Genomic DNA, 26356 nt, shown 5'->3' with positions numbered 1-26356 from the left:
AAAAAAAAAAAATACACACACACACACACACACACACGGGGGGGCGGGGCGGGTTGCGGGGATATGGCTCAGTGGTTAAGTGCCCCTGGGTTCAGTCCCTGATACAAAAAATTGATCCCTGATACAAAAAAAATTGACCCCACTTTACAGATAAGGAAACTGAGGCTTAGTAAGATTAGTTTGTTCAAAGTCATATACCTAGTAAGTGGTAGAACTGAGATTTTAACTGGGATTTTAACTCCAGAATCTGGCTCCAAGGCCTAAAAGCAATTAACCATGATTTTATAGTACAGCCTACTTCCTAAAGAATGAGTACTAAAGATATACAATCATTATTAAATTGGCTAGAGTGGGAAACTCTCCTTTTGGGTCTGAATTTGGCAAGACAGAAATGTATATAGCGATGGTCTCTATACAAAACACTTTATTCTTCAGTAATAAGAAAGATTTTAAAACTTTTTTTTAAAAAAGTCTTAGGGTCAAACTGCACTCAAAACATCTTGATAAATGAATAAAAGTAAACTTATATGATCTCAAAAAAAAAGATTTAGAAGCATTAAAAAACTTGATTATTTCATTATCATTGTCACATAGCCTACCGATCTTGAAATTCTGCTCTTAATTTCCAAAATGTTATTTCACAAAGTCGGTAATAAATCAAGTAGGCAATAAACAAAAATAAGAAAGAGAACTTTCTTAATTTTAGGGGTTAAGAAATAGCTGTGAAAAAAAAAAAAACTATGTTACAGGACATTTTCTCAACTACTGACCTATAAGTTTTCAAATAACATTTTTTGTCTATTTGAATAATTTCCAAAGGCAACTGCCATTCAATTTTTTCCTTTGTCTTTCACTTTAAATCTATATATGACCTAATTCTATAATATTTTGCTTTGGTGATAGATACCACTTTAAGGTTGTAAACCCTAAACATACACAATAAATTATCACTTTGGAAGGCTGAGGCAAGACGATCTTTTTAAAAAAAAAGTTTCACTTTGGAGTCCACATAACCATTTCTAACTAGAGAATCATTACCATGATTACTTTAGAAATATGAGCCACAAAGTACAGAATAAAAAGATTAAAAACCAGGGGGGCTGGGGATACAGTAGTATAATATATGCCTAGTATGTATGAGGCCCTGGGTTTTATCCCCCAGCACCACAAGAACAAAAAAAGAAACAAACAAACAAAAAAGAAAGAAAGAAAAATCAGGAGAGAGACTTCAACATATCTGCAGTATAAATAAAGAACAGAACCTCAACCATCCAATTTTATAAATCACATATTCAAAATAAGGCAATTTATTTTTAAAACAGTGGACTATACTAACAGTTTAAATAATAAAGTCATGTACATACTAGAAACTGAATAACAAATTTGCAAATGAAAGTATTAGAGTTCCTTAACTCTATTAAGAGGGGAGAAAAACTATGAGTGAAAAAAAAAAAAAAGTAGAAGCCTAGGAGTTGTTAAAACAAAGTCTTCCTTTCAGTGTCTCAGTCATCTGAAAAAAGACAACTGAAAAGAAACCAAAGATCAATTTGGAGACCAACATTCTAACCTTCAGCCAACTTGTATTCTGAACAAGCTCATCAATGAAGAAGTCCAAATCATCCTAGTGTCTTTAAGTTTTCATTTTGGAACCACAACTATAATTTTCTGTAAGACAATTTCAAGAACACAAAAAGACTTCTCAAGATTTTTAATAAAAATTCTCTTTATTTTTTATAATCTATATCCTATAGATTAAAATGCCAAAAAAATGGGGTTTGAATGGAAATATCCTGAGATTATTTTCTTTCTCCTAAAAGCCCTAGATTTAATTTTCGAGATTGTATATCATGAAAGAAATAGGAAAGTATTAGAGTTCCTGGATTTTGTTTTAGCTGCACTTTGCCTAGTTAAGACTTCCTTTTCAGTCAATACAGTTTTAAGTTTAACAGAAACCCACAGAATCAGTAATAAAAATACTGAATTGAGAAAGCTACAGTTTGTATAAACAGATAAAGAAGATGAATCACTATAGTGTGTTCAAAAAAAACTTAGTGTAATTTTTTTCAGTACTCTTTATAGTAAGAAATATGGTGTCTCTATTTTCTGATAGGGTTCAGTAATAAAAACTGTAATCAAAATGCAACCAAAGTCTGAACCAAAGACCTCTTGTTATATCACATATGAGTTCATTCAGTTGCTTTGGAAATGCATCTTCTAAGAGCTGCATTCAATTTCAACTGCCAACTGCTTGGAATAGCTGGATTAGACAGATCATTCTTCTCACCTATTGTTTCCTTGTACAAAGATATATTTAACCCCATGAATACATTCAGTGTCTTTGGATTCTCCATATTTAAAAAAAATATCTGGCAATTTCTGTTCTATTTTGTCACATGTTTCATGGCCTCAATCATTAAAAACACCAATGCATTTAGTCTATGCTCTGATTATACAAATTAAGGTGACCACTTGTAATGATCTGTCCTATTATATACCAAATATTCAATAAATTAATATGCTGCTAAGCATGGACTATTAAAATGATAAACTCAGAGGGAAAGGAATATTTTAAATATTTATTTTTTAGTTTCAGGTGGACACATATCTTTATTTTACATTTATGTGGTGCTAAAGATGGAACCCAGTGCCTCATGCATGCTAAGCAAGTACTCTATCAATGAGCCACAACCCCATCCCTGGGAAGGAAATTTTTAAAGATCACAGTTTCATTAATCGTTCTGTGTGGAATTCCAGAGTCATTATAAAATTATAAAATATTTTGCCATGGAGACTGGGAATTGGAACAGATATTTTCTAACTTAAAAAAATGAAATCATGGGGTTGGGTTATGGCTGAGCGGTAGAGTGCTCGCCTCGAACATCAAGGCCCTGGGTTCGATCCTCAACACCACATAAAAATAAATAAATAAAATAAAGTTATTTAAAAATAAACAAATAAAATAGGGGCATTCTCTCCATATACAACTACAAAATTTTTTTTAAAAAATGAAGTCATTATCAAGTAAAAATTTTTTTAAAGAAAGAATAAAGTTAAAGACAAACTAAATTCTCAAATAGGTTATCCATTTGAATTACATTGTCATAAAGGAAATATCTTCTCCATCAAATCTGGGTTATAATTTTTAAGATTGCTTAATAACTAAATAGGAACTCTAAATCACCATTGTTATAAAAATATCTAATACTTTGTGAATGCAGGCTTATTTGGTGCCCCAGGCATGGGGCATCCTTTTATTTAATGCATCCTTTTATTTAATGCATAGAACATTTCCATGAAAGAAGTACTGCTATTAACCCTATTTTGCAGATGAACCAAAAAAAAAAAAAAAAAAAGCACAGAGCAGTTAAGTGGTCTAAGACTAGAGAATTATAAAGCCAGGATTCAGATGCAGGCATTTTCCAGATCCTACCCTTTTGAATACTATACTAGACTGCTTCACATTACCACAGGTATTTTTGAAGGCCAAAGAAGAGAAAAATGAAAATACTTTTAAGGCTTCCCAATTCTCACATGGCCTATATTAGAATAATTGGTAGTTATTATTTTTATTCTAAGTCATGATCACCTTCTGAAACCCCAGCCTAGATGCCCTTTGGAAGATGAATAAAGAAAATGTGCCATATATGTATACACTCACACACACACACACACAATGGAATATTATTCAGTATTAAGAGATAATAAAATCATGACATGCGCAAGTAAATGGATGGATTTGGAGAATATAATGCTAAGTGAAGTTAGCCAATCCCAAAAAACCATATGCCGAATGTTTTCTCTGATTTAAGGATGCTTATTCATAATATGGTGGTGGGGGCGTGGAAGGATTAGATGAACTCTAGATAGGGCAAAGGGGAAAAGGAGTATTGGGGTAGAAAAGACAGTGGAATGAGATGAACATTATTACTCTCAGTACATGTATGAAGGCACAAATGGTGTGACTCTACTTTGTGTACAACCAGAGATATGAAAAATTGGGCTCTATATGTGTAATATGAATTGAAATGCATTCTGCTGTCATATATAACAAATTAGAATGAAAAAAGGAATCAATGGACTTCCTTATAGATTAAGATAATAGTTATAAGATGCTGATATGTAGTTTAATTCTTGCCTGAGATAATGCAATATATTAATCATGAAGAAAGGACTCTCCTAAATTATTGAAGTTTCTATAAGTGTCTGAGAATAGTAGGATAATCATTGTTATCCTCTCAGAACTAAAGTCTTCCCATTTACACATTTGGTTTGTGCCTCTCCTACTGTACTCAGCATACTAGGTTTTTGATTACACAAGCTTAGTTTATAGCTGTTTTCTCCACTGACTTTTAAGTTCTAAGCAACGATAATGATGGCCTATCACATCCCACAATATCTGAGAAGATATTATGCTGAACTGAATTTCTCAAGTAGCAAAGAACCAGCAGCAAAACAACAAACTTGCAGTGATTCAAACTGTAACAGGGCAAACATGAGCTAAATTATTAAAAAAATGGAATCAAACCACACATAAACTCAGACTCTAATTCTAAAACAGAGAAGTTAGTTTAGTCTAATAGTTGCTCTCTGACTGTGGCAACCAAAGTTTAAACCCCAGCTCTGCCACTCTTACCTGAATTACACTGTCATTCATCTAGACATCTCCCTGAGAACCAGTTTTTCTTCATCTGTAAAACGGGAACAATAATAATGTAGTACTCTTTCAAATAGATGTGATGCCTATTTAAATCCAGTGTATACCGTACAGCAAACACTTAAAATGTGATAACTATTACTAAAAGTTATACTTTAAGGTTTCACAAATTTTAACAAAGCCTCTTTAAAGATAAGCCAAAAGAACATATATACTCTGTATTCAAGGTGAAAGTAAAGCTACAATATTAAAAGTCAGATGAAATTATTTTTACTTCTCCGCCCCATTTTCTATATTTTACGTGACATTAGCACTATACTGCTTGTGATTTTCAGTCTATATGATGTCATTTTTTAGTCCTGGGCCTTCAGTTTATATTTAAGAATGCTTCCCTCCCTCCTGCTACTCACCCCTAATCCTCTGCTGATAAGGCCCCTTACTCTTGAAGGCCCAATCAGAAGTTCTTACGGGTCTTCTCTTTCTTCTTCAAGGCTTATCTATCTGTGGTAACTACCCTGAAATTTAATACTTGTTTAATGTCAATCTTTTCACTTCCACTCTAAATTTCTTGAGGCCAGGGACTAACTGGCTGCTGGATCCCCAGTAGTAGCATAAATAAATAAATAGCCTCAAACTAAACTATGATGAAGAATGCAAAAAAGCATCAAGTAACTTTTTTAAAAAACTGAATCCAACAAACTCCATAAAAACATGGGCTAGAACATAGTCCTACCTCTCCCTAGCATATTTCTAAGCATATTCTTTCCCATTCAATAAATTAAATATTTCTCCCTGTCCTTCAGGAAATCTAGGGAACCAGGGGATCTCTTTCACTACATTTCAGAGCCAAGAGCATTTCACTAGAACTTCCCTTGACAAACAAGAAAATGAGGGGCACTGTGATCAGCAGCTATGTTACTCAGATGAACAAGAAAATGCAGGGCAGTTTGTGAAAATATTTGAAAAGAATTTAGAGCTGAGAACTAAAAGAAAACTGATGAAATTACCTGCATCTAATAACACTCATTAAATATTTGCTGATGAATAAGATTCTTACTGTCTTTTCCAGGTGCACCTTGTCTCTACAATATTTCAGGTAGATAAAGGGTCTTATCAACAATCTTTTTTTTTTCCTGTCGGAAATAATTTTCCTGTAACAGCTAGGTTTTTTTAATTTTTTTAATATTTATTTTTTAGTTTTCGGTGGACACAACATCTTTTTTTTATTTTTATGTGGTGCTGAGGATCGAACCCAGTGTCCTGCACATGCCAGGCGAATGCACTACCACTTGAGCCACATCCCCAGCCCAACAACTAGGTTTTTTGAATGAATGAATAAAATATAGGAATACAAGAAAGTCTATAAGATGCCAGACAGTGTTGTAGCCAACATGACAGCAGGTACTTAATGAAAAAAAAAAAAAGTAAAGTTATAAGCTTCTGGAACCAGGGGTAATATTTAATGGTGCTACATAAAAAGGCAGTGCTGCACAGTGTCATTTCAGACTCATCATAATCTAGACTCTCCTACCCACATAAAGCCAGAAAGAAAAGATCAGAGACCTAAAGATACCTTTTGAATGCCAAAGGCGCATTCTTCCTTTGGACATTCCAGGCAGTCATTCAAATTTTAAAATTTAAGCTAGTTTAAGTTTAATTTCCATCCATGCAATAAGTAGTAAGAAATACATGCTAAATTAACTAAATCCCTGTACGAATAGCAATAGAACTTCAATGGAACATACCACAGCTTGTTACCAAATTTACTATTTCAGAGGTAGAGTTACACATCATTAGAAAAAAATGAGTGATCACTTCATAAAATGAACTATGTTGTTAAAATAAATGTAATGCAATCAAATTAATTTCAGATGATTAAAGTAAGAGAAAAATAATTTCCAACATAACAGCAAAAAGTTAATATTTTTAGTATACAAGGAAATCAATATGGAAAAAAATATGCACCTATAGAGAACCCTGGGCAAAACATAAGGACAATTATCAAAGCAAGGAATATAAAATATACAATAATAAACTTTTGTTTTGACACAGGGTCTTTTTTCTTTGTTTCCCAGCCTTGTCTTGAACTTGTAGACTCAAGTAATCCTCTTGTCTCAGTAGCTGGGACTACAGGCATGTGCCTCCTTGCATGGCTAATAGGAAATGTTTGAAAAAAACAAATGGTTAACCTCTAATTTAAAAATATATATATATATGTTAAAACAACAATAAAATACTAGTAGTTAAAAGAAGGAATTCTTAAGTCAGATTCCACACCTATAACCTTAGTCAATTCATTTACTTCTCTGAGCCTTGATTCTCCTTATAAAATAGAAATAATAGGGCTGGAGATGTAACTCACTAGTACAGCATGTGCTTAAAATGTGTAAGGCCCTGGGTTCAATCTCTAGCACAAAGAGAGAGAGTCAGAAGAGAATCAGAGAGTGAGAGAGAGATAGATAATAACAATACATACCCCACAGGAGTGATGTAGAAATTAATAACAATGAATGTACTATAGTTGGTTAAGGGGATTAGGAGGTTACTTGGTAGTAGAGTACTTGCCTAGCATATGAAAAAACTCTCAGCACAATTTCTAATATACAATATGTGTCTAATAAATAATAACTATTATTATGATAAAGAAAATAGATGAGGAGGAGGATATTTAGGGCTTAAAAGGGTACAGTGAACTATTTTTATATACTGGTTGTAAAGAAAGAATGATTCAACCTTTCTAGAGGACAGCAGCATGTATCAAAAGTCTTAAAAGTGGTCACATCCTTTGGGCATCTGGGATGTTTCTCTATGCTTAAAAACAGTGAAAATAAAAAACGTTGCTAAATGGGCTAGGGTTGTGGCTCAGTGGTAGAGCGCTCCCCTAGTATGTGCAAGGCCCTGGGTTCATTCCCCAGTACCACATAAAAATAAATAAATTAAATAAAGGTATTGTGTCCAATTACAACTAAAAAAATAAATAGTAAAAAAAAAAGAAAGAAAACATTGCTAAATATGACAATATTCATTGGACCATCCTTTGACTACTTTTGAGCCTTCAGGATACAAACATATGCAGACAGACCCAATCCTTGACTTAAAGTTTAGCTGAGGAGATAAGCAATCAACCATCAAGTACAACAAAGAGATAAGAGCCACCATGGGTAGTATAGGGTGCTATGGTGCACATAGAAGGAGCACCTACCATGGTCTGGGGGTGGAGTCAGGGAAGCTTCCCAGAAGAAGTGACATTTAAGCTGAGACCTGAAGGATGAGTAGGAATTAGTTAGGTAAAGAGATGAAGGACAAGTGTTCCAGGTTAAAGGGAACAGCATGTGCAAAAGCCTAGAAACCAAAGGGAGCATGGCATGTCAGCTTAACTGTGAGCAGTGTGCAATGCAGGGACTTGGGAAAAGACAAGGCTGAAGAGGTAAGTAAGCAAGGTTAGCTCATTCAAGGTCTCACTACCAAAACTTTTATTGGAAACTTTATCCTAAGAGTAACAAAAATTGAATTAAAAAGAAAATTGTAATAAATGTAAAAATTAATATTCATAACATATCAAGAGGTTATAAAAATTTTTTAAAATGAACAAATAGCTCACAAAAAGGAAATACAGGGTTGAAATAAAAGCTGCATAACTAAGTTTACTAAAAATCACTGAATTGTACATTTATTAAACAGATATATTTTAAAGTTTGTAAATTTTACCTCAATAAATTTACCATTTTTAAAAGTTAACATAAATGCCCACAAATATCTGAAAAATATCAATCTACCTAATAATAAAACACAAAACTATTCTCAAAAATTAATAATGATTAAAAGTGAAATGAGAATATTCAGCAATAATAAGGTCAGGATAAATGAGCATTTTTACACTATGTTGGTTTGAATAAATGTTAATTGGAATAATCTTTTCAGAAAGCATAAATACATAACAGAAGTCTTAAAACTGTTTATTCTAAGTGATCCAGTAATTGCATTTCTTGAAATCTTAATAAATGTTCCAAACTGTAGTCAAATATTTATGCCTAGGACTGGGGATATAGCTCAATTGTTCAAGTGCTTGCCTTGTATGCATAAGGCCCTGGGCACCAATATATATATTTATTTTAAATTATAGTTTTTTTTACATACACAATAGTGGAATGCATTACACTCATTATTACCCCTAATACATATATATTTATGCCCAATGATGTTCACTGCAACATAATTTGTAATAGAAAAAAGAACGGGAAAATAGCTAGATTCCCACCAATAACACAGTGGTTAGAATAAGTCATAAAATAACTACTCAATGCAGCCATTTAAATGATAGGGCCAAGTATCTATGATATATACCAATGTTTAATTTCAAAAAAATATGAAATTATATATACAGCAGCATTTCATCTTTATAAAATATAATGAAACTTTTTTTTAATATCTCTTTTCTGTATTCCCAAATTTCCTACGATGGTCTTGTATTATTCCTTGAGTTTATGCAAGTTTCTTAAGCAATGTTTTAAAAAAAACCCAAAAGCATCACTTTGGAGTATTTTACACTTCATGGAAATCAATTTCATGTTTCCCTTAGTTTTATTTTCTCTAGTTAGGGAGAGAAATGTGGCCAATCTGATCATATATAACTCGATAATATCTTGTCATCAGGAAATAAGATATGTGCAAATGAATTTACCAACTAATTGAAGTATGCTTTTTTTTTTTTTTTTTTTTGAGACACAGACTTACTTGCCTAGGTTGCCCAGGCTAGCCTCAAACTCTCTATCCTCCTGCTTCAACTTCTCCAATAGCTGGGAATACAGGCATCCACCATTGGAACCAGGTGAAGCATGTACCCCCAAATACCAAAACTGCTGAAACTTAGATGGGCATCTATTTAAAAATATTCTACACTCAATCCTGATTGCTTAAATCAAACAATATATAAGCCTTCTTATGATATTCAGAACTACCAGGTCCTAGAGAGACATCTGTCCCTACATTAAGTAGCAAAGAATTACAATTTTTTTCCTTATACCAGCCATGGTTTTTCCTTCCTCCCTTGCTGTCAAACCATCAATTATTATTTCCCAACATTATAGGAGCCTGCCTTTTGCAGTACATATAATCTTTCATTCCTAATTTGCTGTTGATCTTATAAGAGTAATGAAACTAAATATCCAAATTTACAAGAATTCTATATAAACTCACAGTTAGTAGGTTCCAAATAAGGGTATTGCCTAAAAATTATTTGTAAAGACTTAGATGATTCTGCTCTAGGCTGTTAATGTCGCAATATAAATGAACTACAAACAGTGTGAGTTCTTGATTGTTATCTCGTCTTGTTCCTTTACTCAATTGGCAGACTAGACTCAGGATCAGAAATTGCATATGCTGTTTGTCTTATCACAACATGGAAAGAGAGTGCCCAGGAACCAAAAAACTTATTCTAGTGCAGGTTCTTACCCAAACAGTTTTATAATCTTCAGTATTTTTTAAACTTGGTACCTGTCCATTGTAAGGCTGCTCTAGAATTAAATCACACACACACCCACCCACACACACACAACATTCTGTGAAGTATAAGGCACTACTCAAAAGTAAAAGATTATTATAGTATTATATTGTTGATGTGATTTTGGATTAATACAAGAATCAATTTATAAAATTCATATCAGATTGGAGGACTGGGGGAAATGTTGGCCAAAAAGTTGAAGTTTAAGTTATGAGAAATAAGTTCTAGAGATGTATTACATTGCATGGTGTCTATAGGTATTAATAATGTTTTGTACACTTGAAAATTACTAAAATAGAATTTAAATGTTCTCATCACCAAAAAAAGATAAATATATGTGATGGATATGTTCATTAGCTTCACTTAATTATTCTAAAATGTACACATACTTGAGACATATGGTACATCATACACGCAATCACAATTTTTGTCATTAAAAAAATAATTTCTTTTACTGGCAAGGATGTGAAGAAAGGGGAATTCTCATATACAGTTGGTGGGAATGTAAAGTAGTGAAGCCATGATGGAAAACCAGCAAGGAGGTTCTTCAAAAAACTAGCAACTGATCTGTCATATGATCCAGCAATCCCACTACTAGGTGTATATCTAAAGAAAATGAAATCAGTATATTGAAGAAATATCTGCACAAACATTTATTGCAACACTATTCACAATAGCCAAGATATAGAATCCACCTAGGTGTTCGTTAATAAATGAAGGAATAAAGAATATGTTATATATACACAACAGAACATTATTCAGCTAAAAAAAGAATAAAATTCTGTCATTTGCAGCAACAGGATGAAACTGAAGACATTATGTTAAATAAAATAAGTTAAGCACAGAAAGACAAAGATGTCATGTTCTCACTTATATAAAGGAAACTTAAAAAGTGGATCTCCTGCAAGTTGAAAGAAGAGTGATTACCAGAATCTGGGAAAGGGGAATTGGGATATGATGGTTAATAGGAACAGGGGTGCAGATGGATATGAGGAATACCTTTTAATATTCTATAACACAGTAGGATAATTATGGCTGACAATAATTCATTGTATATTTCAAAATAGCTAGCAGAGAGGATTCTGAATGTTCCCAACACAAAGAAATAATAAATTTCTGAGGTAATATATATGCTAATTATCCTAATTTGATCATTACTCATTGTATATGTGTTCCAAATAATCACACTATACCCATAAATATGCAAAATTATATGTCAATTAAAAATAAAAATATAAAAAATAAAAAATTTGTAAAAGTCAAAAACAAATTACCAAAATGAAATTCATACAAGAACAGAGGGAGAGGGCTGGGGCTGTAGCTCAGTGGCAGAGCGCTTGCCTCGAATGTGTGAGGTACTGATTAGATCCTCAGCACCACATAAAAAAAATTAATAAACAATGATATTTAAAAAAAAAGAATAGAGGGAGAGAATTTGTTGGTGGTGTTCTTGGGGACTGAACCCAGGGCTACTCATATGCTATGCACACACTCTTACCATAAGCTACACACCACCACTACCCCCACCCAGAGAATTCTTAAATTGCTTCTATTAATTAGGAAACATCTACTTTCTAGGAAGAACAATAAATCCCAACAGTTGGCATCTCTGATTCCCCCACCCCTATATTCAATCAGTCCATAACTCCTTTGAGTCTTTCCCATAATCATGGTATCTGTCCCTTTCTTTCCATTATACTACTTCAAAATTCCAGTTCAGGCCTATATTATTGCCCACCTGGGCTATAACAGCCTCTAACTAAACTAATTTCACTAATGAGCTCTCTTCCTAATATCCCTCTGGTTCATAGCTCCTAGATCAATTCTCTTAAAATACAACTGTAATCATATATGCTCAAAATTTCTAAGTTCAAGTTCAAACACTTAAGCTTCCCAGCCTTAGCTCTTCACCTTTATCTGTTACTATTTTTCCAAAGAAATCCTTCCTGAAATTGATCTAATTCCTTTAGATATGCTTTGTACTATTCTGTCTCTAAAAGTCTTGAGATACATCTGTAATACTCTTTTCCCAGCTTCTATCTTGACCTATAGAAATTCAACCTATCCTTCAAGAACCAGTTTGAGAGCCAGGTACTATGATATACTCCCTGATCACTAAAGAGGAAAAGATGGAAGATTCTAAAGTTAGAATTACAACTTAGGTTTGAATTACAACTTCAATCATTGACTGAATGATTCAAGACACATCCCTTATTATCTTGTTGTCTCAATTTCTTCATCTATAAGATGGGGATAAGAGCAACTTTCCTTAGGCATATTGTGAGGAATACATGAATTAATCCACATACATAAAGCATTTAGCACGATGTCTGGCATAGATGAGAACCTGAGAAATGTTAAATATCATTACACTTATTACTACTGACTTCAGTGAACTTATCTTAATCTGAATTCAGATGATACTTTTGAGAAGTATGAACTGGTTCTTCATGCATATTTGGTATCATGCTCCTCACTTCTCCTTTTCTACACCTTGTTCTTTCTTTCTTGACTTTTAAGATCTTGATGGACAGGTAAATGTTACATCCTTTTTTAATTTTTTAAAAAAGTTGTAGATGGACAGAATGCCTTTATTTTATTTGTTTATTTTTATGTGGTGCTAAAGATCAAACCCAGTGCCTCATGCATGCTAGGCAAGCGCTCTGCCCCTGAGCTATAGCCCCAGCCCTAAACGTTATATCTTAATATGTATAATGGTCATTCTCACCTAGGTGATCAATAGTATGTTTAGTGCCTAGTGAAATAATACTGATGAGATGACAATATTAAAATGCCCCATAATCTACAGTAAAAAAGTATCAAAGAATGCTTAAAGTAAATTAATTTAAAAAATTAAATTTCCAGCCTTACAAAATTAAATCTCCTATTATGCTTCTCTGGATTTCTTTTGTACTCTCTCTCCTTTAAAACAACCCAACCTATTCATGCAACAACAGATACAACAGCAAAATATATACAGGTCAGAGAGCAGTTAAATACTGGAGCACAAGCACCACGAGACAACTCAGCTGAACACAGCTCTGGATGAAGTCAAATAGGAAGACAATTTAAAGGGAAAGATAACTGGCTTATCAGTCATGCTAACAATGCTGATTGTTAGTCATCCACACCAGTGCCAGGATTCCTTTGCACATTGTATAAACAACTGAAAAACCAGGCTACTAGATATAGAAGTATCAGTCATTTAGTTTTAACAACTGAGTTTACCACATGATCAATATAATTACCTGTGTCAAAAGTGACTATTAGCATACCTCAAGATTCTAAAGTAACCCAGTTTGACTAATAAAGTCATATCAAGTATATATGCCCTTATTTCATATTCATCATTCACCTCAAGAAAACTGATATTATCTGATAATAACTTAATGAATATATTAGTCCAGCAGAAACTGTTTTCAACAATACCCCCCCAAATAAAGTTACTATAATATTTGTGAGTTTATTTGTATACATCTATTAACCCTCAATTGCTTCCCCTGCCAAAAATTAGGTTTGGTAACCACAAACTAAATAAAGAGTTTACAAATAGCTGAACATAGTGGATTGGGCCTATAATGCCAACGAAACTCAAGAGCCTGAGGCAAGAGAATTGCAAGTTCAAGGCCAGCCTCAGCAACTTAGTGAGGACCTCAACAATTTAGGGAGACCTTGTCTCAAAATAAAATAAAAAGGCCTGGGGATATGACTCATTGGTTAAACACCTGGTACCAAAAAAAAAAAAATTTACTAGTTGAGTGAATTAAGATGGTCTGATGGTATGTGAATGAATTTCCAAAATGTACACTTAGGTACTACACATAAAAATAATTTACACCAGGGATGGGTTTGTAGCTCAGGGGTAGAGCACTTGCCTAGCACATGTGAGGCACTGGGTTCAATCCTCAGCATCACATAAAAATAAATAAATAAATAAAGGTATTGTGTCCATCTACAACTAAAAAATATTTTTTAAAATAACATTTAAAAAATTACACCAAATTTTTATCTTTATGTTATGTCTTTAGAGGACCCTAAAATGTTTTACCAGCTGCGAAATACAATTATTCTCAAATCACATAATCTTAAAGACTTGGAAGAGACTTAAAAGCCTCCCACTGCAGAAATTTGCCAGGCAAAAGGTCCTCTTGTCTTTGCTTGACTACTTCCAGAAATGAGCACTCACTATTTTGCAAGGCAGTATTTGAAATTGTTGCAAAAATTATTTCTTATAATCACTGAAAATCTGCCTCCCTGAACTTCTACCCAAGGATCCTAGTTCTAGTCTCTGGAGCAACACAAGATAAGTTAACCTCTGAAATACAATAACTTTGGGAATTAAGACAGAATTGTCAATTTGATCCTACAAAATGCAGAAGAAAACTCAGAAAACAAGAAACCACCACTATACACAACAAAATTTTGAAATTCAGGAAACTATATTGAAATCACAAGCCAACATATTTTCAAGCTATCAAACCTCACACATTAACCCAACTTTTTTTTACACATTGTTTACTGAATACCTTTGCAACTTGATACTACTAAATCCACCATTACAATTCTATAGGAAGTTCAAGATAGTTTTCCTGTTCATATTTTCATTCAGTCTATTTCTCCCTAAAGCATGTAGATGTTGGTTTGTTTAAAGTCCATTTTGCCCACCAGTGCAATATTTATTTTTTAATAAATATTTTCAAAAAATTAAGCCTAAGAGTATAGTTGTAAAGGAGTGGGGGTGGGGCAAGGAGCGAAGGCAAAGACGGGCCCAGCACGAAAAGGCTGGTTACTGAGTATCTTCCTTCTGGAAGAAGGCTTTATTGGCATAGGCATCTTAAGTAATAAGCCTTTCAAACACGACCAAGAACAAGAACGATCATCAGCAATGAGTGTAAGGCATAAATGTCTGTAAGATGGAAATGAATTGGCATTGGCCATCAAGCAACGTCAGATGCTTCAAGACCTCACTGAATAAAGGTAAGAAGTCCAAGCAGAGGAAAGCACTGCCACCTTTTAGCGGAAGGAAAAAAACCAACGAGTAACTACCGTTCAGCAGTCCAATGAAGCCTGAATAGTACAGAGTACAAGAAAAAAGGCAAGTGACTAGAGGGAATGCACACATCCCAGAGAGTCCCCAAAAGGGTGTGCAGTGTGCAAATACTGAACGGGTCCCTGAAATGGTATGGGTAAGAGCATATGGATGTGGGTAAGGGGCAACGCAGGAGTTCCCCAGGTCCCCTCCCTGCAGCAGAGCAACAGAGGTAAAGAAGGGGGAGGGTGAAAAGCAAGAATGACTCATTCCCGAAAGGAAGTGCTCAAGCTATAGGAAGGCATGCCAAGGGGGATTTCAGGGAGAGGACTGTGAGGGGCAGGGCGCTCAGGTTGATGCGGGCAAAAAAAAAAAAAAAAATCAACGTCTTATAGTTCCAGCTGCTCGTCTTTAAGACGATGGCGTTGGGGGTTCGCGGCAGCGGAGTGCCAAGGCCTGGGAAGAGGCGCGGCGCGTGCGCAGTGGCGTTCGGCGGGACCCGCTGAGGCAAAGCGGAGCCGCAGTGACAGAAGCAAGCGGAGTGACCGCCGGGAGGGACTCACCGAGGCGCAAGGGCTGGAGGTGGTGCTGGGGGTAGGCGACCGCTGGACCGTGACCAAAGCCATCTAGGAGCTGCTGGGTTGTTCCGGACAGGGCATTCTTGTCCTGAGTGTGGGGGGCGGGAAGGTGACGGAGCCGGGGTGAGGGAAAGGGGTGCGGGGTAGGAGTGAGGAGAACGGAGAGGAAGAGGAGGCCGCGGGAACGGCCGCACGCTCCGTACCCACCACCGTACTCTCGCAGACTGACGCGCCGAACGGGCGGCTGGCGGGCGGGCGGGCGGCTCGGCAGCTGCGGGGCACAATGAGCACTCCCAGTGCGCAGGCGCCACCTGTCAGCAACCGCCTCTCCCCTCGGCGCGCGCCGCCGCCTTGTCGTAACCCTTGAGTTGCCGGAAGCAGGCCGGGTGCGTGCGCCCCGGGCCGCCGCCCCCTCGCGTGTTTCCTTCGTAGCGCCGGGACCGCGCGGGGTGCTGCAGAGTGGAGGGGGAGTGGGGTGCAATAGGGTGGGGTAGGCGGAAGGGGCCAACGGAAACCAGCCCATTGAGGGGTCTCCGGGCGGGGGTCGCCGGAGTCCTCACTCCTCTAAGAGACGACCATTTTATGAGGTGGGGCGCACAGCCTAACCAACCTGCGAGAAAAGAAACCGAGGCGAAAATCCAGAAGCCAGCGCGTTTTCCGGTGGGAAAGGATTCCTTGGGATTTCAGATGCTTTCACTGGGTGTGGATAAGGCTGGGCGAGCCCATGAGACCAGTTTACCCTCTTTCACCCGGATTTTGGGGGGCGGGAGAATCTGAGCTTTCTTACCCTTCTGTCCATTTTTTTTTTTTTAATGATGAGATTTTTTGTAAGACAGATTTTCTTTTGTAAACCCAGGAAAACTTCATGGTACCCTCATGCTTCTTCGGTTTTCTATTAAGTCATTCATTATTCCTAAGGTGGAAGAAGCTGTGAGTGAGCCTGGAGGCCGAGAAAGCTGGGCTCACAGAGTTGTAAAGGTCCAACCTGCTATTTACTTCCCATTTACATCCTGCTGTGAAGAAATTCTGCCAATTAAACAGGATTTGCTCGTTGAACTTTCATCTTCGTCTCAGTATTTCATTGTTTTATGGTCAAATGAGTGACAATGTCGAATAAAAAAAAATCTCAAAGGAATAATTTTAAACATTTTTTCCAGATTTTATTGATACATTATAATTATACGTAACACTAGAATTTGTTGTTACATATTTGAACATGCATTAAAGGAACAATTTTCTAAAAGATAAACCGTTGTCGGAACCTAAGCAAAGAATGTAATGGAAAATTAAGATTAAAAAGAAAAGAAATCACACAAGGCAAATACCACTGGTTATTTACACTGAGAAACAGAGTTGACAAAGCTTTTTCTCCATTTGAGTGGATGAGCTGGTAAACACTCCCATACATATCAAAGCTGTTGAAAACACACACACTCAGGAGTTTGCAGTTATTAAAGCCCACCTCCTCCTGTTTGTCCCTCAAACACTCTTGGATCTCTGCTCCTTTTAAACTTACAGGGCTGTCATGAGCTCTTTCTGGTTGCTGTACAGTTAAGTGCCACAAGAGCCCTCTGTGCTGAGCCTTTGTTCTCTCCCTGGGGCCCTGTGGTTGAAATAATTAGCAGGGAGGTTCCATCACGAATCAGACACTGAGGGTCCCTGTACTGCACAGTCCTATATGGGCTGTATTGCAGGGAAGCCAGCTGGTAGGCTTTTGCCCCCTGGTGGTGATCAAGAGTGACTTCGAGACAAAATTAAACAAAGATGTATGGTTCACAGATTAAACAATCTGTTTTTCCTGGAGCGAGGTAGTAAACAGGAAAAGAAAAGGCAAGGTTCAGAAGTAAGAACTTTGAACTACTGCTTTTGAGACCAAACAGGAAGCTATTGCACAGAGCCAAGAAATATAGTTGAAAGCTAAATGATCTCATATAAATGAGATATGTGGTTAAAAACTAAAGTATTATTCTAGAAAAAGGATTACTCAAAGCAATAGGTCTTAGTAATGTATCTTGATTCTTTTACTGATTTAGGAATGGCAATACTGACTATCTACTTATGTGTACTAACACTTTCTTAAGAAATTCAACTGGGGCTGGGGTTGTGGCTCAGCAGTGGAGGGCTTGCCTAGCATGTTGGAGGCCCTAGGTTTGACCCTCAGAACCACATTAAAAAAAAAAAAAGGTATTGTGTCCAACTACAATTAAAAAATTTTTTTAAATTCAACTGGGACTGGGTGTGGTGGTACACACCTGGAATCCCAGCAATTCAGAAGGCTGAGGCAGGAAAATCACAAGTTCAAGGCCACATTGGGCAATTTAGTGAGATTCTGTCTGGAAATAAAAAATAAAAAGGGCTGGGAATATCCTCAGTGATTTAGTGCCCTGGGTTCAATCTCCAGTACTGAAAAAAAAAAAAAGAAAGAGAAATTCATCTGGGACTGGGGATTTAGCTCAATGGTGAAGCACTTGCCTAGCAAGGCCTGAATTTGATCCTCAACACAGGGTAGGGGTGAGAGAGAGGGGTGATGAATCCATCTGGAAGGTGAGAAGCTTCATTCCATTAACCTTAGAGTGAGAAAGAGCACTACCATAGAAGTCAGGAGACCTAATTTCCAGTTCCAGCTTTGTATAACCTTAGGTAAATGACTTGAACTTTTTGAGCTTTAGCTTCTTCATCTCTAAGATGGAACCATAACTCATAAGATTCTTATGATCAAGTAAGATAATGTATAGTAAAGTATAAACTGCAAAGCCCTACATGCAATTAACTTTCTGTTTGCTATAGTTTGTTCCAAGTTCAGTCAGCTTTTGTTGAATGTACCCTATGTGCAGAAAATAGCTTCAAGCAGAAAATAGCTTCAAGCAAAAAAGGAATAAAAAGAACAAAAAGACATGATTCATACCTTTTTTAACAGATTAGTGGTCAAGACATGTCTCATCTGTAGGTAACTATAGAACATTTTTGTTCAACATATCTAAGACGATGAGATTCTGGTCAAAATTAGATTATAAGATACCCAAATTCACATTAAGTTTATATCAGGAAGTTAGCTTAATAATTTGCAAGGGATATATCTCTTCCTAGTATATTACCATCAAAGGAAACTAAGATTTAAAAATTATTGGTGCATGTTTATTAATTTATTATTAAGAAAATTTAAGTGTGTGTTATATACTAGATACTGCTTTAAGATAAAAATACATGTTTATCTACCTGTCAGAGTCTGATAACCTGTGAGCAGGAGAAAACAAGTAAAAAATAATTGCAGTATAATTTACTGGTACTGTGGCTTCAGTCACTCTGCTAGACCCCCCGGAGAAATATATACATATATAGAAGTCTAGATGTATACAAACTTCTATAGAAACACAGAGGAGACAGTATGGGCAAATGCACTCTTTATGATATTGGCTTTCAGATTTTGGCTATAGATTCCAATATAGCCACTTTCTGAACTATGCTATATCACATCTGAACACTTGAAATCTATTCTCGCTGTGCCATTTAGACTTACTTTTCCCTGGGCTTCACCCTGATTCTTGCTTGGTATCCTGGTAATCTAAGAGGTGGTAGCTACTATTAGAGTAAAGATCCTAGGATCCTCTTACTAGTAAATGCTAGTTAAATTTAAGAAAAGAGAGACCAAAACAGAATTCTCCAAAGATGGAGCCAAAGAAACCAAAGTCTTTTTCTATTTATAGCAACTTTACTCTTTACACCCATGGTACTGGAGGGCTGGTTGTATCTCTGGAGTCCATTTAACCCTTGTATCATTACTTCTTTGAGGATTACTTGAAAAGCCTCAGATCATCTGATTCTTAAGCTTTGAGAATCTAATGAAAACTATTGACCTTTTTTTCCAGAAAAATGTTCTTGCATATTTCATATACTCACAAAATACATTGAGGAAGCTCAGGGTAAGAATCAATTTACAGGTTAAAACAATGGTTGTCAACCTTTTATTCATATCATGACATCCACAGAAATAATATTTGTACAGCACACTGGGATAAATTAAAGGGGATTTGGAGACAACTATATGGGGCTTGATAAAAAAGAAAAAAAGGAAAATGTTTTCTTTATATCATATACTTTAAAAAACATTTTTTGGTAGATGTTTATGGACAGCATGCCTTCATTTTGTTAATTTTTATGTGGTACGAAGGATTGAACCCAGTGCCTCACACATGCTAGACAAGCACACTGCCACTGAGCTACAGCCCCAGCCCCATATAATATGTTTTTTTGGGTGTGTGTTTGGGGTACTGGCGATTGAACTCAGGGGCACTCAACCGCTGAGCCACATCTCCAGCCCTATTTTGTATTTTATTTAGAGACAGCTTTTGCTGAGACTGGCTTTGAACTCATGATTCTCTTTCCTCAGCCTCCTGAGCTGCTGGGATTACAGGCATGCACCACCACACCTGACTTATATCATACTTTTTTTTAATAAATCTTTTTTTTTAAATATATTTTTTTAGTTGTAGTGGGACACAATATCTTTATTTTATTTTTATTGGTGCTGAGGATTGAACCCAGGGCCCCACACATGCTAGGCAAGCACTCTACCACTGAGCCCCAATCCCAGCCCCAATCATATACTTTTAATGAGAAAATAAAATTAGTGTATTAAGGATATTAAATATTGAATTTGTATAAGCTCCAAATTAAATCTTCTAAAAATTTTGATGAAAAACCTGAAATTCCTTCTGTTAATTCAACATTTTTATATAGGATTTTATGACTAAAATCACTGCATACAGTTCCTGAACAAGTCTCTTCAAATTCTTGGTAATCATTGTTGATGAAAACAGTTCATACACGTAGTTGATAAAAAAAATTAAACAGTTTTTGCCACAATTCTATATTTGCAAGTAAATTTTCCCATCAGCAAACATAATCTCTTATAATGTGACTGGATTTAGAATCCACTCAAACTTTATATATCAAGTATACATTGCAAAATAGTGAGAAATCTCTAATTTACAGAATATAACCTTGTTACTAGAGCAATAATTCTGCAGCTAACTTGGACATACCTAAAAGGGGACATGAGACATAAACAGGGGAAATTCAATATATATGAAGAGAAATAGGGAGTTGAATCCATCTATAAGTATTTGTCAGGTCTTCCCACTTTCTTGGCCACAACCGAGGCTAAGTCCTGCTCCTTGGTTACCTGGAACTTATACTCCTCCAGTACCTCTAAAGCTCAGTGTTTATGATGAGCATCAATATGCACTGCAACTCACTTCTTTTTTTTATATTGTTTAGTTGTCAATGGACCTTTATTTTATTTATTTATATGCGGTGTTGAGAATCGAACCCAGTGCCTCACACATGCTAGGCAAGCACTCTACCACTGAGCCACAGTTCCATAGATCTATTGTGCTTGCCACCAGTGGAATCCTGGGCCATACTAGAGCAGACATCTCACCTGAGGGTGCTCTCTGGGAAGATCATATTGCTTCTGGCCAGGAGTGACTTACTTAGAAGTACCAAGCACTCCAGTTTTTCCAAGCTATTCCTAGTATGGATAACTATCTTGCAGTATATATGTAACTCATTCATCACAAGCAGAATGAAGTATGACTACAGTTTACATAGCTAAGTTTATTCAAAGAGGGTGGGGGATATAAGGGAGAAAGCAGTGGGAGAAGAAGAAGAAAAATAATAAAAATTATGGTCCTATCCTTGAAAATCTAATCCCTTACATTTGAAATGACTTGAGCTTTGTTATGAGTATAAATTAGTATATCACAGATGGAATATATAAGATCCAAAAGTAACTGGATTGTGATTATCAAGTGTTGCCTCTACCTTTCTGTAATGTTTCTTAAATTTTAATAATTTTACCTACTCCATATAACTGTCAGTGTTCAGACAGGAGATAGAAAATACACCAGTGGGCTGGGGATGTAGCTCAGTGGTACATTGCTTACCTAACATATGCAAAGGCCCTGGGTATTGATGCCCAGCCCCACCAAAAAAAAGAAAAAGAAAGAAAGAAAGAAACAAAAGATAAAGTTATTTTCAAGGAGAATTTAACAAACAATTATTATCTAGTTATAAATTTCTTAAGCAACTAAAAGGTAAAACAAAACAAACAACAACAACAAAAATAAACCCATATCACAGAGGTAGCAATTGCCTCTATTTTTAGGGATGTGGGAAAAAGGCAAAGGGAAAGACTTAGAGGGTGCTCCCACATAGCTGAAACTCAGGTCTCTAGGGAGAAGGCACTCCTCAGCTGGTATTGGTGCTTTTGAGCTTAGAGGAGGGGCTTCATGAACCCAGAGTCTAGAACCCAGTCTTCTGTGACAAGAGCACTTGGCTGACTGATGTTGGTGTCTTTGAGTCAATTGAAACTAAAGAACGATAGAAAAACTACAAGCTGGATTCAGGCATTGCTACAGAAAGAAATGCTGCTATCAAAATGCAGAAACATTACTGTGGTGAAGCATGTAGGAACTATAAGTCTACAAGAAGCAGTCAGGAGGTAGAGAAGAACTTAGCTGGCAAGGCAAAAAAAAAACAAAAAAAAAAAACATGGTTTTCAGAGTCTCAGCTCCAGCATCAAAGAAGAATAAAAATGAGTGGTTTTGGAGCTGAAACAATAATTCAATAACTGATACTTGACTGAAAAGGAAATTGATACCAGGAATGGAATTTATCTCCCACTCTCTTGTTTGCATATAACTCATGAAGACAATTAAAGATCTTACTACTTCCTGCTCCTCAGATACAATTAGCATTCTGTCATCAATGTATCACTGGATCAAAGTGATGCTGCTTAAAAGGTCAAGATGTTCAGTATCTTTGTGGACTATATTTATAGCAGAGAGCAAGAGAACTAATGTGGCTGTGAGGCAAGACTGTTAGGGTTACAGCCGTAGCAACTGAGTGTTCCTCAGAGACACTTGTCCTTCCCTTCAGTTTGGGTGCCCTGGCATACACGAGGCCCAGGTTCAATCCCCAGAGAAAGAAGTAAAGAAAGAGAGACAGACACAGACAGACACAGGATACAGGCACTCCCACTTGCAAACGTATTTCTCAGTGCCTTAGTAAATCTAAATCTTCTTAAAGAAGAAGATATGCAGGTCATATGTGATAATTTCATTCTAGCATGTTTATCTCCCCAAGACTTTGGATTTTTCTCTACATTATGCCAGGGAAGTTCTGGTGTTTCAATTTCATGCAACAGGCAACTATAGAATCCAAGTTTCAATGAACCTATCAAGTAAATGGTTAGCAACACTTCTAGCTGTATAGGCTAACACATTAAATCCATTATCTATTATAATTGCTGATAAATATACCCATATCAATAAATTCTGCCCGATCCAGTATTCTGTCCTTATTGCTTTAACTTCCTTATAATATACTCCCACACATATTCTCTGGGTTTCTGCCAATATATAAGCAAATAGGGAAATTATTTTGATAAAGGCTATTTCTTCCTGGTGAGGCTTTGCATTTATTCACTGGAGCATTTTAAGGTCTGACTTTTAGTTATGGATTTTCTAGCAGTAGGAGATGGTTGGGATATGTCTTGAGGAAAATGGGCTTCTCCTTGCAAGGCAACTTCCCTGGTGGAGATTATTACAGTGTTTTCAATGAAAAGAAAGCTAGTCTCCTTAAATACCAGAAGACAGACTTTTTATTGTCTAGAGGGGCTCACAGTGACTAAGGAGTTCATGATTGTGTCTCCTAGATCAGCTATGGATGTCTCCATTCCAAATTTCAGTTATTTTCCTTTTCCTCAGTCAGTGTCCCTATTTCACATGAGTAAAAAGGGCTCTCAATTCAATTAACAATATAGTTGTACAGCGCACATAGTTAAGTTTTGTATTAAATTTTACTACTACTAGTATTATTGTTATTATTTTTCCAATATTTGTTTTGTGACCATAAGGAAAAAAGATTATTTTATGACTGCCATGGAAGCTCTCTGTTAATATTCTGTTTTCTGAAATTGATTTTGATATTAATATAGCCACTCCAGCTTTCCTTTAAGTGTTCATGATATATTTTTTCTTTATAATTAAAGTATATTTTTTTGAAATTTTTTAAGTTGGAGATGCACATGATACCTTTATTTTATTTATTTATTTTTATGTGGTGCTGAGGATGGAACCCAGTGCCTCACACATGCTAAGCAGGTGCTCTACCACTGAACCACAACTCCAGCCCTAAAATACATTTTTATACAAAAATTATTATTGTATTTCTCTCCCTCCCTCTCTCTCTCTCTCTCTCTCTCTCTCTCGATAAGTTCTCACTGTGTTATTCAGGCTGGCCTTAAACAACTGGGCTCAAGAGATCTTCTTGCCTCAGTCTCACTTTCCTGAATATCTGGGGTTACAGGCTTATGTCACTGAGCTGGATCTTTTATTGTTGTTGGTTTTTTTAATATTTATTCACAATACCTTTATTTCACTCATTTATTTTTTACATGGTGCTGAGCATGGAACCCAGGGTCCTGCCCATGTGAGATGAGTGTTCTACCGCTGAGCCACAATCCCAGCCCCTGAGCTGGATCTTTAAAAAAATCTAATCTCTGATTTATAATTGAAAAGTTTAGACCAGTGGCATTTAATGTAATTTTTGATATGCATGAATTTGTTTTTGATAATCTTTTTTTCTTTCCCTGCCTTCTTATGGATTGTTTTTTATTTCTTTGTTTCTACTAAAATATAGTAAAAAAAACTTAAAATGATAAATTATAAAATTAATATAATGATAAAATTCCTTGTATCATTATGATATAATAATGATATAAGCAAAAACATACTATATTTTAGTAGGTGCTTTGAGATTTAATTTATTTTTTAGTTGTAGTTGCATACAAAAACTTTTTAAATTTATTTTTATGTGGTGCTGAGGATCAGACTCAGGGCCTCGCACATACTAGGCGAGCGCTCAACTGCTGAGCCAGCCCTACAATGTAAATCTTTAACTTACCTTAGTATACTTAACGTATTATATCACTTAACAATATACTTACAACATTATACCTAATTCCCATTCTTTATGCTATAATTGCCAAATAATAACATACGTCTGCATATATTATATCTTCTACAATGTATGCATACTATTTTTTGCTTTAGGCAGCCAGTTATCTTTTGATAAGATTAAAAATATATTTCCCATATTTATACCATTTTCAGCACTCTTCATTTCTTTATGTAAATCTACATTTCCACCTGTTAATCACATATTGTCTTAAAAAAATTCCTTCAACTTTACTTGTGCAATTTTGCTGGTAATAATCCTCTCTTTTGTTCTTTTGAAAAAAAAATCTTTGTCTTACTTTTTTTTTTTTTACTTTTATTCATGAAAGATTTTTACTAGGTATAGAATTTTCTTCTTTTTTTTCCCTAATATTTTAGCAATGTCATTATTGTTTTCTGGCCTGTGTAGTTTTTGATGGGAAATTAGTTGGCCTTACTATCTTTGTTCTTCTGTGTGTAATGTTTCTTACTTCTCTGGCTATTTTCAATATTTTATCTTTGGATTTCTGCAGTTTTTTTGTATATATGCCTCGGTGTGCTTTTTTTGTATTTATCCTGCTTGGAATTTTCAAAGCTTTTTGAAGCTGATTTGTTATCTTTCATAAATTTGGAAAGTTATCAGTAATTTTATTTTCAAACTTCTTTCATCTCACCCTCTTTTCTCTTCTGGGATTCTAATTACATGTAAGTTAAACTATTTAAGATTGCCCCATAGCTCTTAAGTGCTGTTATTCTTTCCCCAAATTTTGGATAATTTTAATTGACCTAATTTCAAAGCCACCGATTGATTCTTCTGCTGGGTCCAGTTTACTAATAAACCTATCAAAGGAATTCCTCATCGCTATTATCATGATTTTTATATCCAGAATTTCTAGTTGGCTTTTCTTTATGGTTTCTATCTCTGTGCTGAAAACACATAACTATGGATGTTATATTTTTTTCCACTAAGTTATTTAGTTGTAATTATTTTAATAGCTATTGTAATATTTACATATTTATATTAACAGGATTAAAAGTTATATTATTATATATTATAATTGCAATTATATGTAATCTATATAAAAATAATATCAGGCGTATTGGTGCATGCCTGTAATCTCAGCAGCTCAGGAAGCTGAGGCAGGAGGATTGCAAGTTCAAAGCCAGCCTCAGCAATTTAGTGAGGCTCTCAGCAACTTAGCGAGACCCTGTCTTAAAATAAAAAGAAATAGAAAGGGATGGGGATATGGCTCAGTGGTAAAGCACTTCTGAGTTCACTCCCCAGTACCAAAAAAAAAAATGTGTGTGTGTGTGTATATATATATATATATACACACACATATATATACATATATAAAAATATAGACCTTAGTTATACATTTTAATCAATTATCAATATAATTATTAATCATTGTTATTTTAAAGTCTCTATTGAATAGTTCCAACATTTCTCTAGTTCTACTCAGTGCCTTTATCTTCTGACAATAGGTCATTTTTTATCTTGCTTTTTAATGAGTCTCATAATGTGTTAAAATGCTGGACATTATATGTAAATAAATAGTAGAACTGAGGTAACTATAATTTATTTTGAGAAAT

The 26356-nt window shown here is 35.5% G+C and overlaps 1 protein-coding gene across 4 annotated transcripts in view; it reads right to left on the bottom strand.

Moving 5' to 3' along the window:
- Ssh2 (slingshot protein phosphatase 2) overlaps positions 1-15954 on the bottom strand; it is a 263454-nt gene extending 247500 nt beyond the window's left edge. For 2 of the 4 annotated variants that reach the window (XM_048793526.1, XM_048793551.1), the window contains exon 1: positions 15747-15953. In XM_048793526.1, the coding sequence (XP_048649483.1) occupies positions 15747-15809 (63 nt within the window). In that variant the 5' untranslated portion in view covers positions 15810-15953. Of the gene's footprint in view, positions 1-4633; positions 4670-15746 lie in introns of those variants that run through there. The other 2 variants (XM_048793533.1, XM_048793555.1) reach the window with 2 other exon arrangements.
- Between the last annotated feature and the right edge of the window lie 10402 nt (positions 15955-26356).

Source organism: Marmota marmota, unplaced genomic scaffold, assembly GCF_001458135.2.
Source record: "Marmota marmota marmota unplaced genomic scaffold, marMar, whole genome shotgun sequence".
NCBI lineage: Eukaryota > Metazoa > Chordata > Mammalia > Rodentia > Sciuridae > Marmota > Marmota marmota.
This window is presented reverse-complemented; position numbering and strand designations above follow the sequence as displayed.